This window comes from Dipodomys ordii, unplaced genomic scaffold (genome assembly GCF_000151885.1).
Source record: "Dipodomys ordii isolate 6190 unplaced genomic scaffold, Dord_2.0 Scaffold61, whole genome shotgun sequence".
Taxonomy (NCBI): Eukaryota; Metazoa; Chordata; class Mammalia; order Rodentia; family Heteromyidae; genus Dipodomys; species Dipodomys ordii.
In genome coordinates, this window is record NW_012267277.1 from 9,181,883 (window position 1) to 9,195,098 (window position 13,216).

At 42.4% G+C, this 13,216-nt stretch overlaps 1 protein-coding gene across 3 annotated transcripts in view; it reads left to right on the top strand.

Moving 5' to 3' along the window:
- The window catches only part of Prdm2 (PR domain containing 2, with ZNF domain), an 87,034-nt gene that overhangs the window by 18,938 nt on the left and 54,880 nt on the right, over positions 1-13,216 (top strand). For all 3 annotated transcript variants that reach the window (XM_013022286.1, XM_013022284.1, XM_013022285.1), the window contains exons 4-5: positions 5,870-6,022; positions 13,013-13,139. In XM_013022286.1, coding sequence (XP_012877740.1) covers positions 5,870-6,022; positions 13,013-13,139 — 280 coding nt within the window. The remainder of the gene's footprint in view (positions 1-5,869; positions 6,023-13,012; positions 13,140-13,216) is intronic.

A 13,216-nucleotide genomic window follows, 5' to 3' on the forward strand; every position in this document is an offset into this window, starting at 1 on the left:
TTTCCCCAATGCTGCATTTTGGGACCCACTGAAACCAGAGCGTTTCTCTCTGCCCCTGTTAACACCCACAGCCTTCCCTACCATCCACATTTTGTCCTCAACTAGGGCACTGCTGCCGTGTGAAACCTGCACTGATGCATCACGGTCGCCCAGAGTTCATAACTTAGGTAGGGCACTTTCTTGGTGCTGTACCTTTTAGTAAGTATTTAACATTTGAAGGTAATGTATGTTCATTACAAAATAATATGAGCAGTACAGAAAAATACAAACATGAAGCCAAAAGTCATTTCAACTAAGAAAGTTATTTATTCTTTAATCATTGGGAACTTGTGCAAACTACTCTCCAGAGTAGTTGTATTCCAGTCTTTCTGCATAACTACCAAAACCATGTTTTTCTCCCTAGCTTTATGAATCTCAGTACTTTTAAGTTTTTTTTTTTTTTGGCCAGAACTGGGACTTGAACTCAGAGCCTGGGCACTGTGCCAGAGCTTCTGTTGCTCAAAGCTAGCACTCTACCACTTGAGCCACAGCGCCACTTCTAGCTTTTTCATTTTATGTGGTACTGAGGAGTTGAACCCAGGGCTTCATGCATGTGAGGCAAGCCCTCTATCACTAAGCCACATTCCCAGCCCTAGTGCTTTTAACCTTTTTAAAGTTTTAAAACAATCTGTTCTTTTAACTGATAGTTCCCTGTTTCTCTTTGCATTTTATTTTTTTGTGCAACAAATTCAAAATTTAGTAAATGTTTTTCTTTAAACACATATTGAAAATTACAGCTTTATGCCATTTAGAGAAAGATTTGTAAATGTGCTCTCTATATAAGTGTATTCATTCACTTTGTAAATTAAAACCACAAACCCAACCTCCCATTCACTTTACACAAGGACACCGTCCTTGTCTATTGGCCAGAAATATCCTAGACCAGCCCCAGTTTGCAGTAGGCAATCAGTTGTGACAAAAGTCACTCCCAGGAGTAAAGACACCTCCTTATACTGTTAACTCTTAGGATAAGATGGGCCTTTATGCCCACCAATAATCACTGTATTAAATTTTGAATTTAGATTAGTTTGTATTGTATAACTATTTCAAAGTGACTATTAAACTAAATGAAAATTGGGTGGTATGAAAATCACAGATAAAGAATGCTTGATCTCTGTTGAGTGACAGAGGCAGAGAAGGCCTTGATAGCTTGGGGATTAGGGATGGTTTTGGTTTGCTTTCAGTAATCTGGGCAGGTGTCTACCTAGATTCTCTAAAGGTTTAGCTACAAACATGTAAAGCCTGGTGCCTGGTATAGGGGGACTCCTCTTTTGCTAGTTCTTTCCCAAGTGAGGAGTTTTGGTCAAGTGAGTTCACTTTTCAACAGTGCTTTATAGTAGTCCATGATCCAGGACCTTTGCTTTATTGAAAGGAATTTTATTATGGGTTGGAAAACAATCCCAATTGTCAGGAAAACCATCTTTGATTTTATGTAGTATTTCTCTTTGGAGTTAAGAGAGCTGAGTATTTCTTGTTCACCATGAAGGTCTGGAAATAGACTTTTTGCATGTTAGTTCTTGGGTTTGAGCTAAGGTGGGAGGCCTTCTGTCTTTGCTTGAAAGGAAGTGAGAGTAGTTGGCTTTCCACTATCTTTCTTCTACCCTGGCTGATGGGGACTGGCAGTTTTCAATTATAGTTACATTGAACAAAATCTTGTCACATCTTGAAAGAAAGTTGTGTGTGTCAGTCAGCAGATTTCAAGTCCTTGGAAACCAAGGTTTGGCCAACTAAAAGGTGAATTCTAGCAGAACCTTTTATTCTAGTTCCTAATTACAAAGTCAAACTCAATAAAACCAGGAAAGCTATGCTCCAGGGCTGGGAAGGTGGCTCAGTGTTAGAGTGCTTGCCTTGCATGCATGAGGCCCTGGGTTCAATTCCTCAGAACCATACAAGCAGAAAAAGTCGGAAGTGGTGCTATGGCTCAAGTGGTAGAGCACTAGCCTTGAACTGAAGAGCTGAGGGACAGCACCTAGGCCCAGAGTTCAGGCCCCATGACTGGCAAAAAAAAAAAAAAAAAGCTATGCTCCACTGTTTTTTTTTTGTTTTGTTTTGTTTTTTCTTTTTTGTTTTGAAATCAGTGTATAGGATGATGTAAAAGAGAGCATAACTTAGCATTCGGCAAACCTTAGTTACTTGCTTTCCAAAAGTCTGGATTATTCTTCTCATCCTTCCCCCTTCTTTGTGGTATACATTCTCCTAAATCAGTGAAGGGCTGGGTGCTGGTGGCTTACACCTATAATCCTAGCTACTTAGATATGAAGATTGTAGTTCAAAGCCAGCTCAAGCAGGAGTCTTTGAGACTTATCTCCATGAAACTACTTAGAAAAAGCTGAAAGTGGCACTGTGGCTCAAGTGATAGAGCACAAAGAGGGTAAGGGATAGCACTCAGGCACAAAAAAACAAAAACAAACACAAAATAGCCAAAAATCAGAAAAAGAAAAGAGAAAATAGGAATTATAGGTGGGTTCTCTTAGCTCACGCCTTGTAATCTTAGCTACTTGGGAGGCTGAGATCTGAGAATTGTGGTTCAAAGCCAGCCTAAGTTGAAAAATATGTGACTCTTGTCTCCAATTAATCAACAGAAAACCAGAAGTGGCGCTGTGGTTCAAGGTGGTAGAGCTCTAGCCTTGACAAAAGAGTTCAGGGGCAGGCCCCAAATTCAAGCCCTGTGACTGACTGCCCCTTACCCCCGAAAAAAGAAAATAGAAATTATAAATTGTCCTAGTTGGAGGGGAAAACTGTTATTGACATATTTATTTATTTGTTTTTTTATTTTTCTCTTCATATTTTCATACTTAATCCATTCTATCCTTAAATGGCTTTATTCAGTGACAAATCTGTTGTGAATATTTTTCAGTAAACTGACTTGCACAACATCTATTTAGTTTTTTTAATATTAAAGTGCATTAATTTATAAATGTTACATGTATTTATTTTTATTCACTATAAAATAATGGGTTTCATGTGGCAATTTTATTCTCCTTTGATTATAGAAATAATGCATGTTAGTCAAAAAAAATTGAGCAGCGTAGAAATATCTAACAAAACAAGTTTCTGTGTAATCCAGTTAATTATTTGTGCAACTTTTTAGTGTCTCGGTATTCTGCTATATGCATGGGCTGTATTGCACTGAACTAATTGCATACTGTATTTCATCTTTCCCTGAGTTGGGAGTGGTTAGTACGTGGCTATGAACATCTTTGTACACACATCTGGGTATAGTTGTCTAATTATCTCAAATTCTTCCAAGTATATTTTTGGATTAAACGTGTATATAGAACATTTTCTTTTGTTCAGGTATAGCTAAATTTTATCAAAATTCCCTCGGGGCTAGGCACTGTTGGCTCATACCTATAATCCTAATTACTTTGGAAGTTAAGATCTGAGGATTGGGGTTCAAAGCCAGCTCAGCCCAGGCAGAAAAGTCCATGAGACTCATCTCCAGTTAACTACCTAAAAATTGGAAGCGGAGCTGTGGCTCAAGGTGATAGAGCATTAGCCTTGAGCTAAAAAGCTCAGGGACCAGTGCATAGTCCCTGAGTTCAAGCCCCTCTATTGACCAAAAAACAAAAAACAAAAAATCCTCAGGTTGGAAGCATGGCTTAGTTAGAGATCTAGCCAGTTAGTTGAAGGCAGCAGATACAGGGTTTGAGTCCTGGTATTGCACCTTAAAAAAGAAGAAGAAGAAGAAGAAAATCCTGCCAATGTGTTCTCTGATCATCAGTACTTGGGTAGAGTATCTGCTCTCATACATTACTTCCAAAGTATTTTTTCTTTTTCTTTCTTTCTTTTTTTTTTTTTTACTGATTGAATTTACATTGCTTTTTTTTCTTTTTCTTTTTATTAACATTATTATTATTATCTTTAAGTAGTTGTACAAAGAAGTTCCCATTCTACAAAACAGTATATGGTATTCATTTTCTTAAATACGTGTTTTCAGTTTAGTTTGTGAAAACTTTTGAAATTATTATTTTATTATTAAGTTTATTACTTTTTTGTGCCAGTTCTGGACCTTTAGCAGTGTCTCTGAGCTTTTATGCTCAAATTGGTACTCTACCACTTGAGCCACAGCTCCACTCGTGGCTGTTTGGGTGTTTAATTGGAGATAAGTGTCTCACAGGCTTTCCTGCCTGGGCTGGCTTTGAACTGCAATACTCACTTCTCAGCCTCCTGAGTAGTTAGGATTATAGGCATGAACCAGCAGCCCCTGGATAAGTTTATTCTTTTATGAGGTTTCAGGTATGTATTTATTTGTGAATTATGTACCTATTTTTAAAAAGTAAAATGTTTATTTTTTTCTATAAAAGTCAGGTGATTTCTTTTTCTTCTTTTTGCACACTAGTGTACTTAGAAGATCCCTTAGTCTCCTTTGGAGTACTGTGAGCTGTGCATAAAGAACTCAGTCAACCAGAACACTTCACTTTTTGCAAAGGTCTCTACTGACTTGTGAGCCAGGAAGTTCCAGCAGAGCCTGCATTGATGCTGAAGCATGTAGATAGTCTAGCTGCCTTCTTCATTTGTGCGTTTCTCTGGCAGCTGTCTCTGTGTGTGTTTCTGCTGTCCAACTGATCTCTGTCAGTGTGCCAGGGTGTTGGGTGGTGGGGTGGGGGAGTGGGTGGGCGTGGCTGAAGTCCATGGGGGTATCTCTGAGCTTCTGTGACCAGCTAGTGCTCCATGACCATCCTCTGTTCTGTTTGCTAGCTTTACTATGCCGGCAAATAAGATAAAATTGCCCTGTAGACATTTAAACTAAAAGTGACTGAAAGTTTGTTGTTTGTGTTAAGTTTAACCTAGTTTTGCATTATAATACTGTCTCTTTATGACCTACCATTTGGGGGGGGCTATTGTGTCTTTCTGCATCTGTCCTTTTAGGAGCAGAGGGTGAGTGTGATAATGGGGCTGAAAGGAGTCTTTAACAATCAGATAACCTCTTTTTAGAACGGTGCTGATAGGTGTTTAGTAAATGGCCTATTTTTGAATAAACTGGTAGGGATACTTATATAACAGTAAAAGTATTCATCTGGGGACTTAATTTTAAATAAATGAACTGCACAGCACTTCTGGCCTGTCCCTGTCATGTGCTCATTAGCTGGTAGCCACACTGTCTTATTAGAGGTATTAGAGGCAACGTAGAGGGGAGAAGTCAGAATGAGTATCCAGGAGCAGTCAGCAAGCAGCAAGCAGGGTTACTAGGCAGTGCTGTGCACAGAGGGAGGCCAGCATGGGAAGCTGCTGTGGGATGGGTCGGTGGTGACTCCTAGAAGAGGAGCACTCTCTGCCAGACACTGTAATGCACAGAGTAATGTTCCATTGCACCACAGGCCCACAGGTGTACCTGGATGGGGTGTAGGCATTATCAGTGAGCTTCGTGTGTAAGTGTGTACAGATGCTAGCTCATCAGGTGTGCTCAGTTCTTGTCCACCTTGCCAGAACTCTGTAGCCCAGCAGTCCAGCCATGCATGGACTGGCAGAACATTCCAGAAAACTCCGGTTTGGTTGCTGTTAAACACTGTTGCCATTTTCCTAAGTTCACCTGGGGGAATGGAGTTGTCACTTGTCCTTACATGTATGGATAATGTAATTGCTAAAGCAGGACTCATCTAGAGATTAAGTGTATTGTCTACAGTACCTTTATGGTTAGAGGAAAAAATAAGCAATAGAAAAACAATGAGAATTACAGCTTTGGGTTTCACTTTTCACCTTGTGTTTTTCTTTATTGCTTGCTTGCTTTTGTTCCTCTGAAATGCTTTGTAGAGATACTTGTATTTAATGCAAATGAACTTGAAAGTGGAGCCCTGTTTTAACCCAGGCTCATTTCCCCATTGCCAAGGTATATTACCCCAACCTGGGGTGGATGTGCATCGATGCCACGGATCCAGAGAAGGGGAACTGGCTGCGCTATGTGAACTGGGCTTGCTCGGGACAAGAGCAGAATTTGTTTCCACTGGAGATCAACAGAGCAATCTACTATAAAACTTTGAAGGTAACAGCATTGGAATTGGCCACTGCCCGTTAACAGTAGTGATTGTGAGACCAGGGAAGGATCATGTCTGAGATGGATCATGTGACCTGTGCTCTCAGGGTTCTGATTACATATATTTTGCTGCCACTTTGTGGGGTCAGGGCTTCAAAGTGTGAGGAAGGCTGTGTGGAGTAATTACATGCTGCTGATTCTCCACATGGCTGATGACCACTGCGGCCACTCCCATCTCTCTGCCATGCACAAGCAGCTGTATTACAGCCGTATTTTGTTCAGCAGAGACAGTCTGTCTTCAGTGCAAATGGAGCCATGCAATGGCTTTCCTTTCCTTTAAAACAGAGCATATTTCTTCCTTGGTCCAATTTTTTTATTTGAAGATATTAACTGTTGAGGTGGGAAGGAGAAGACAGACGTGTTCAGGCTGGGGGGAGGTGTCCAAACATTGGGGACCTTACAGCCTGGAAGCCTTGTATGTTGCTGCCTTCCTTAGGCAAGCAAGATGCTCTTTCTTACCCTCACTCTCCAGGTCTGCATACTATGCCAGGAAATGTTCTCAGGCCAAATCTTGGGGCTGAGAAGCTAGATCATAGATGCTTTAAAAAAAAATAAATTTTAGCGGGCGCTGATGGATCAGGCCTATAATCCTAGCTACTCAGGAGGCTGAGATCTGAGGATTGTGGTTCAAGGCCAGCCCAGGCAGGAAAGTCTGTGAGACTCTTATCTCCAATAAACCACTAGAAAACCAGAAGTGGCATTGTGGATCAAGTGGTAGACCACTCACCTTGAGCTGAAGAGTGCAGGGACAGTGCCCAAACCCAGAATTCAAGCCCCATAACCGACAAAAAAAAAAAAAGAGTTAATTTTAGTTAATTATTTGTGCTGATACTGGGGTTAGAACTCAGGGCCTTGTGCTCTCACTTTCTCACTTTTTCACTTAAGGCTGGTGCTTTGCCACCTGAGTCACACTTCCACTTCCTGGTTGTTGCTTTTTTAGAGTGAAGACCTTTGTTAAAATCGCCATAATGGGGGCAATTTCTGTACTCATTTCTATTAAATATGTCAAAGTCTGGAGACAAGCCCATGAGAGGCAGTCTCTGTGGAGTGGAGGATTCTTGATGAGCAAGCACTGAAAATGGCAGCTGGTTTGGCAAGGGGCTAAGTTTTGTCAGTGTGGCAGCATTGGCCTTTGCAAGTTTAATTAGTACATGCTATTTGCTGTTTCTCTGCTGTGTTTTTCCTGCCATGGCCTGGTACTTCATACCACCCATGTCAATTATTTCTAGGCAATGTAGGACTAAAGATAGACATACACAGCATGTTTGTGCTATTTTCTCACTGATGAGAACAACAAACCCTCTCTTCCCATTTCCTTTTGCTTCATGTGAGAGCATACTTTTCTAGTAGGATTATTGTAGTTTTGAAACATTGGATTTGAAATTGAATTCAGAATGGGATGCAAGAATTCATTTTGTTTCTCAAATTTATTCAAAGTTGAGAGACTAACGTGGTTGAACCAGCATGGTGGAACCTCGGTAGTGATGCAGTAACAGCAATGGATGAAGTGGGCCAGTCACTCATGAGAAGAGGGCACCAGCACAGCTTTCTCCTTAAGCATCAAGTTAACTTGCTTCACCCTGACAGCAGAATGCGCAGAAGCCAGATGTGATCTACAGGGTTGCCCTGAGCCTGCCCTGCCTCTGTGTGTGACCCATAGCAAATCCTTTGTCTGTGCCTCAGCTCCCTTGTGGGAACACAGGTCGTGGTAGTGTGAGCCAGAGTTGTGGTGAGCACATGGTGAATGCGGACAGAGCTAGGTGATGCCTGTCACTTGTGGTAAGGTATGGCGTTGTGCTCAGCATTGGGGGGTTCTAGCCAAGTTCTTGGTCTAGTTCTTAGTCTTCTCGTCCATGAAGATGAAGTAGTAGTGCAGATTGAGGGTTCCTTCTCCAAAATGTTTGGGACTAGAAGTGTATTGGATTCTGGATTGCTTTGGATTTTGTATCTACATATACATAATGTGGTATGGGTAATGTGGGATGGGACCCAATTCTATATACAAAGTTCATCTAATATAGGTAGACAGAGGCAGTTGGCACAGTATTTTTAGTATCCTCATTTTTTGATTGACCTGCCACATGAGGTTAGGTATGGAATTTTCCACATGTGCTGAATTTAAATTTGTAGCATTTCAGGTTTTGAATTTTGGAATTAGTCACACTTAATGTAAACATGAATTCTTATATTTGTTGTGAAGATTAACTAAGCCACTATGTAGCATATTAATGTAACTACCCTACTGGCCGGAGTACTGTTACTTTTGCCTATCTTTGAAAAAGCATGATTCTGATTTCTGACCTATGGTATCTGCCTAAATACACGTGAGGCCTTTCAGGCCCTTCTCTGACAACATGAAGTATGTTCTTCTAGGCATTGTAAATGAATCACATGTGCTGTTCTCTGGTCCCTGTATTCCACCCAAGTAACTGGTACCATCAGTATCACTTTTGTTTGTACTGCAGTTAACAACTATTTTGGGCCTATGGATATAGCTCAGCGCTGGAACACTTGCTACTTGTGTCTAGCACTGCAAAAATAAAAATAAAAACCCAAAACAAAGGAAGGAAGCTGTTTTAAAGTCTCCACAGTTAATAGTTAAGCCTCTGTCCACTTATTTGTTCATTAATTTGACAAGTATTGATCACATGTCTGTACTGTCTATAGTAATGAGCAGGATACAAAAGGACTCCAGTCTCATGGAACGTTCATCCACTTTATGGGGAAGGAAGAAGATAATGAGTAAATAAATTGACAAAATAATGCTAGACAATAGTACGTGCTTTAGACAGTGACTAGATAGAGGGAAGCCTGCTTTGGCTCCAGGGGGTCAGAGCAAATGTTTGTGAGAAGTGACATTTGAGTTCTACCCCCTATACCCCATACCCTCATAGAAAGGAGCCAGCCCTGCAAAGAACTGGGGGAAAAGAGCAGTGCGGGAAGATGGGCCAGTAGGAGAAATAACTTGAAGTGGACAGATAGGGGACTTTGGTTTTGAAAGGTTGTTTTGGTTTTGTTGTTTTGCTGAAAGAGTAGAGCAAGGCCAGTGTAGCTTGAGGAAGGAGAGGAGTCGTAGGAGGTGAGGGCTGCGAGATAGATAGAGGCCATATCAGGTGGGGCCTGATGACCCACAGGGAGAGGCAGGAATGTTAGTCTTCAACTCTGCACCCATTCCAGATCAGAGGCTGAGTTCTGATTGTGACATAGAGACCAAGCTAGGGAATGGTTTGTGGAGGCAGAGGAGATGAGCTCTTTGTGCAGTGATTTCTCATTCTCATCCAGCCACAGAAATACAAAAACCTGGGTCTCGTTTCAGTTGTTCTGGTAAAATTCAAGTTTAAATATTCTGATGATTTAGAGAAGGGAGTGTGCTTGGTTTTTATAAAGCCTGTCACTCAAGAGTAAAGTTGGAAGGTTTGGAAATCTTGTTGCCTTTATTTTTAATATGAAAATATAACACAGTCATGTACCACAAGCACAGGATCACAGTCTTAGTAAATGCCAGCAGCTAATGACTCCTTATAGTTTTAGTTTGTGTGGGTGCATGGTATTGCTCCTGCAGCTCGGGATGGCCTAATGACACCTTTCTCTGAAAGTGTCTCCTCCCATGAGATGCATAACTATGTATGGTTTTTTGATTTTAGTTTTTAAAATATAGATTTATACTTTAATGACACAGCTTTACTTCCAAAATTTGAGATACGAAATCTTGAAATGCAAGGAGTGAAAGATTTAAAATAGCATTGTACAGGAGGGGAAAACTGTTTGATTTTTTTAAAAAATTGATTTAAAAATTAATTCCTCTATATAGATTGTTATCTCTGTAGCTGTTTTAATATAAAAGTTGGGAAATGTATTGTTCCATAGTTTAAATATCTTGGCCACCAACTATTTTGAAACTATTTATTAGCAAATTAAGTCAAGTTCCCCTAGCATTTCACCAGCCCATTGGTGTTTAAAATGTTTTATATAAGTCATACAAACAGATTCATGTGGTTTCATGGTGTTTGTTTGGCAATAAGAATAACTTGGGTGGCATATGTGTCCTCCTACTTAAAAAGCTTGGGCTAATTTTTTTTATTCTTCTCTTTCTTTTGGTGCTGGGGATTGAACCTAGGGCCTTGAATAAACAAGGCAGGTGCTTTTCCACTGAGCTATATTCCCCAGTCCTGTGCTGATAGATCTCTCTGATGATGTCTGCAGAGGACTGGATACACAAACAGGAAGGTGGGAATAGGCATGCTCATTCTGGGAGGCTTCCTGCGGGTGCCAGTAGTGGCCTTGGTGTTGCAGTGATGAAGTTTGTGTGAGAAACATGTTAAAATACATCTGTCCTCAGTCCATTCTCTTTGACTTTAAGATTTTACATGTTTCCTAGAACCCTAGCCATTTCAAATATTATTTTATGTCATCATTTCATAAATGTCACTTATAGCCAAAAGGTAAAGGAATAAACTGTGTTTAGAATTTATATAATCTAGAAACAATTTATTTCTAAAAAGTAATTTACTTTTGAGCCAGGTGCTGGTGGCTCATGCCTGTAATTGTACTCAGGAGCTGAGATCTGAGGATCGTGGTTCAAAACCAGCCTGGGCAGGAAAGTCTATGAGACTCTTATCTCCAATTAACCACCAGAAAACCAGAAGTAGTGCTGTGGCTCAAGTGGTAGAGCTCTCACCTTGAGCTGAAGTGCTGAGGGACATCACCTAGGCCCAGAGATCAAGCCCCATGACTGACCCCCCTAAAAAAAAAAAAAGAAAAAGAAAATGACAGGTTTTAGCCATTCTGGGGGAGTAAAGGAAACAGTAGCTCTTTTTTATTTTAGTTTGAAGAATTGAGAGTATTTTGAAATCTGAACTACATACCAGGAGTTCTACACATTACCCTCAAGTGCTTTATTTAAACAACAAGGCCCAGAACTAAAGAACTATATTGTCTCTAAATTGACATTTATTTTTTAGGTTTTTTAAAAATAAAATTTTAAGTAGTTGTGCAAAGGGCCTTCAATTCTACAAGTCTGATTATGAGTACAGTGCATCTCATCAATGTGAACTCTCATTTTAGGTGGAATTTACCTATCCTTAACAAAAGCAGGATCAAGCTGAGCACCAGTGGCTCACACGTGTAATCACTATTTAGAGATCTGAGGAGAATAGTTTGAAGCTAGCCTGGGCAGAAAAGCTCAGGTAGAGTCTCATGACTCTACCTCCAATTAACTATCAGAAAAAAATAAAGCTGGAAGTGGTGCTGTGGCTCAAGGGGTAAAGCACTAGCTTTGAGCAAAAGAGTTCAGGGACAGTTCCCAGTGGCTCATGCTTGTAATAATCTTAGCGACTTAAAAGGCTGAGATCTGAGGATCAGGGTTTGAAGCCAGCCTGGGCAGGAAAAGTCTGTGAGACGCTTATCTCCAATTAACCACTCAGAAAACGAAGTGCTGCAGTGGCTCAAATGGTAGAGCGCTAGCCTTGAGCTGAAGAGCTGAGGGACAGTGTTCAGGCCCAGAGTTCAAGTCCCATGACAGACAGTTTAAAAAAAAAATCAGGGAGCCAGCACTGAAATTATACTCCACAGCAATCAGTGTAGTTTTCCTTACAGAAAAGAATGCTGTGGTATTTGAATATCATATGTTCTGTCTCTTTAGATTGGATGGTGCTTTCAGCTTTGATAACCTTTCAGTTTTAAGGAGAACTGGCAATTAGTTTTTCACAGAATAAAAGTTATTCTTACATGTCTTCTGATTAAACTGCATTTATGCCTTATGTGTAGAAATCTTACATGTAGAACTCTGCATCCTATCAGGAGGGACACTGGATGCTCTCATTACACAGATAGAATTTTCCCCCTTGTAATTAATGAAATTTTGTGGTGAGATATTTCTTTTTTTTTTTAATGTGGTGAGATATTTCTAGACTACACAAGTATTCTTGTTCCACTCCAGACTTCCACTTGCTAGTCTGAGCATCCATTGGTGAGTCTTGTCCCAATCAGTTTTCTGATGATGATTGCCAATTAATGGATTTCGAATTCTCATTCCTTTTCATTGGTTCCTTGATATCTACTTGAAGGAAAGGTCTTTCTCTTTTATCACTTGTTCATTCATTTACCTTAGGGTCAGGGTGAACTCCTGGACTCCGGTTCTGCAGGTTTTAGATCGTCTGTTGCATCTTTTGGGAAAGAGGAGTCCCCGAGAGAAAGAAGCCAGTAAGCCGGTCCCCTCATTTCTGTGCAGGGACCAGCCCAGCCTTTCTCTTCACAATCTCTTCTTCGGAGTCTCCCCGGGGTGGTGGCGTGATAGTGCCGATTCCCACCCCTCCAGTTGTAGGAGCATGGCAACTGGCTGGTATTCAGACATTTTCCTGAGGACCAAAAGTTGTGATGTGGGGTCTTGCTGTCTTGGCGCGGACTGACCGAAGCGGGCCGGCGGCCTCGCGAAGGGCTTCCCTGAACGCCCCTGGGTGTCCGTCACCTCGCCTCTTTTCGTGGCGGTGGCTTGAGAGCTGGGTCAGATCCTGTGGGGACGTGGAAGTACCTGGCACTCAGTCTAGAATAAGCGCTAGTGCGCTCCTGGCTTGCGGCTCTGACTCGCTGCCGGGCCCACCCTGGGCCCAGGAGCCTCCCTGCGCGTGACCGCGAGCACCCCTCCCGCCCTGCGCGCCCACTAGTCCTTCCAGCTGGCCCCTCCTCCCTCCTCGCGCGCGCCCACGAGCCCTTCCTTCCAGCCAACATCTCCTGCGCGCGTCCGCGAGCCCCTCCTCCCATCCCGCGCGCGTCCGTGAGCCCTTCCTCCCAGCCGGCCCCTCGTGCGCGCGTCCGGCGGCGGCGCCCGCCCGACAGCTGTTTGCCACCGGCGCGCCGCTCCCGCTCGCCGCGGTGCCGCCCCGCCTCCGCCAACAACCGCCTCTCTGATTGGACCCGTGCTTGTCTCGTCTCTCTCCACAGCCAATCGCGCCGGGCGAGGAGCTCCTGGTCTGGTACAATGGGGAAGACAACCCCGAGATAGCAGCTGCGATTGAGGAAGAGCGAGCCAGCGCCCGGAGCAAGCGGAGCTCCCCGAAGAGCCGGAAAGGTAGGACCCTGGGCCGGCGCCCGCTGCGCCCGGCCCCGCGCCGACCCCTCCAGTCGCCGTCCGGGTGGCGGGCTTGG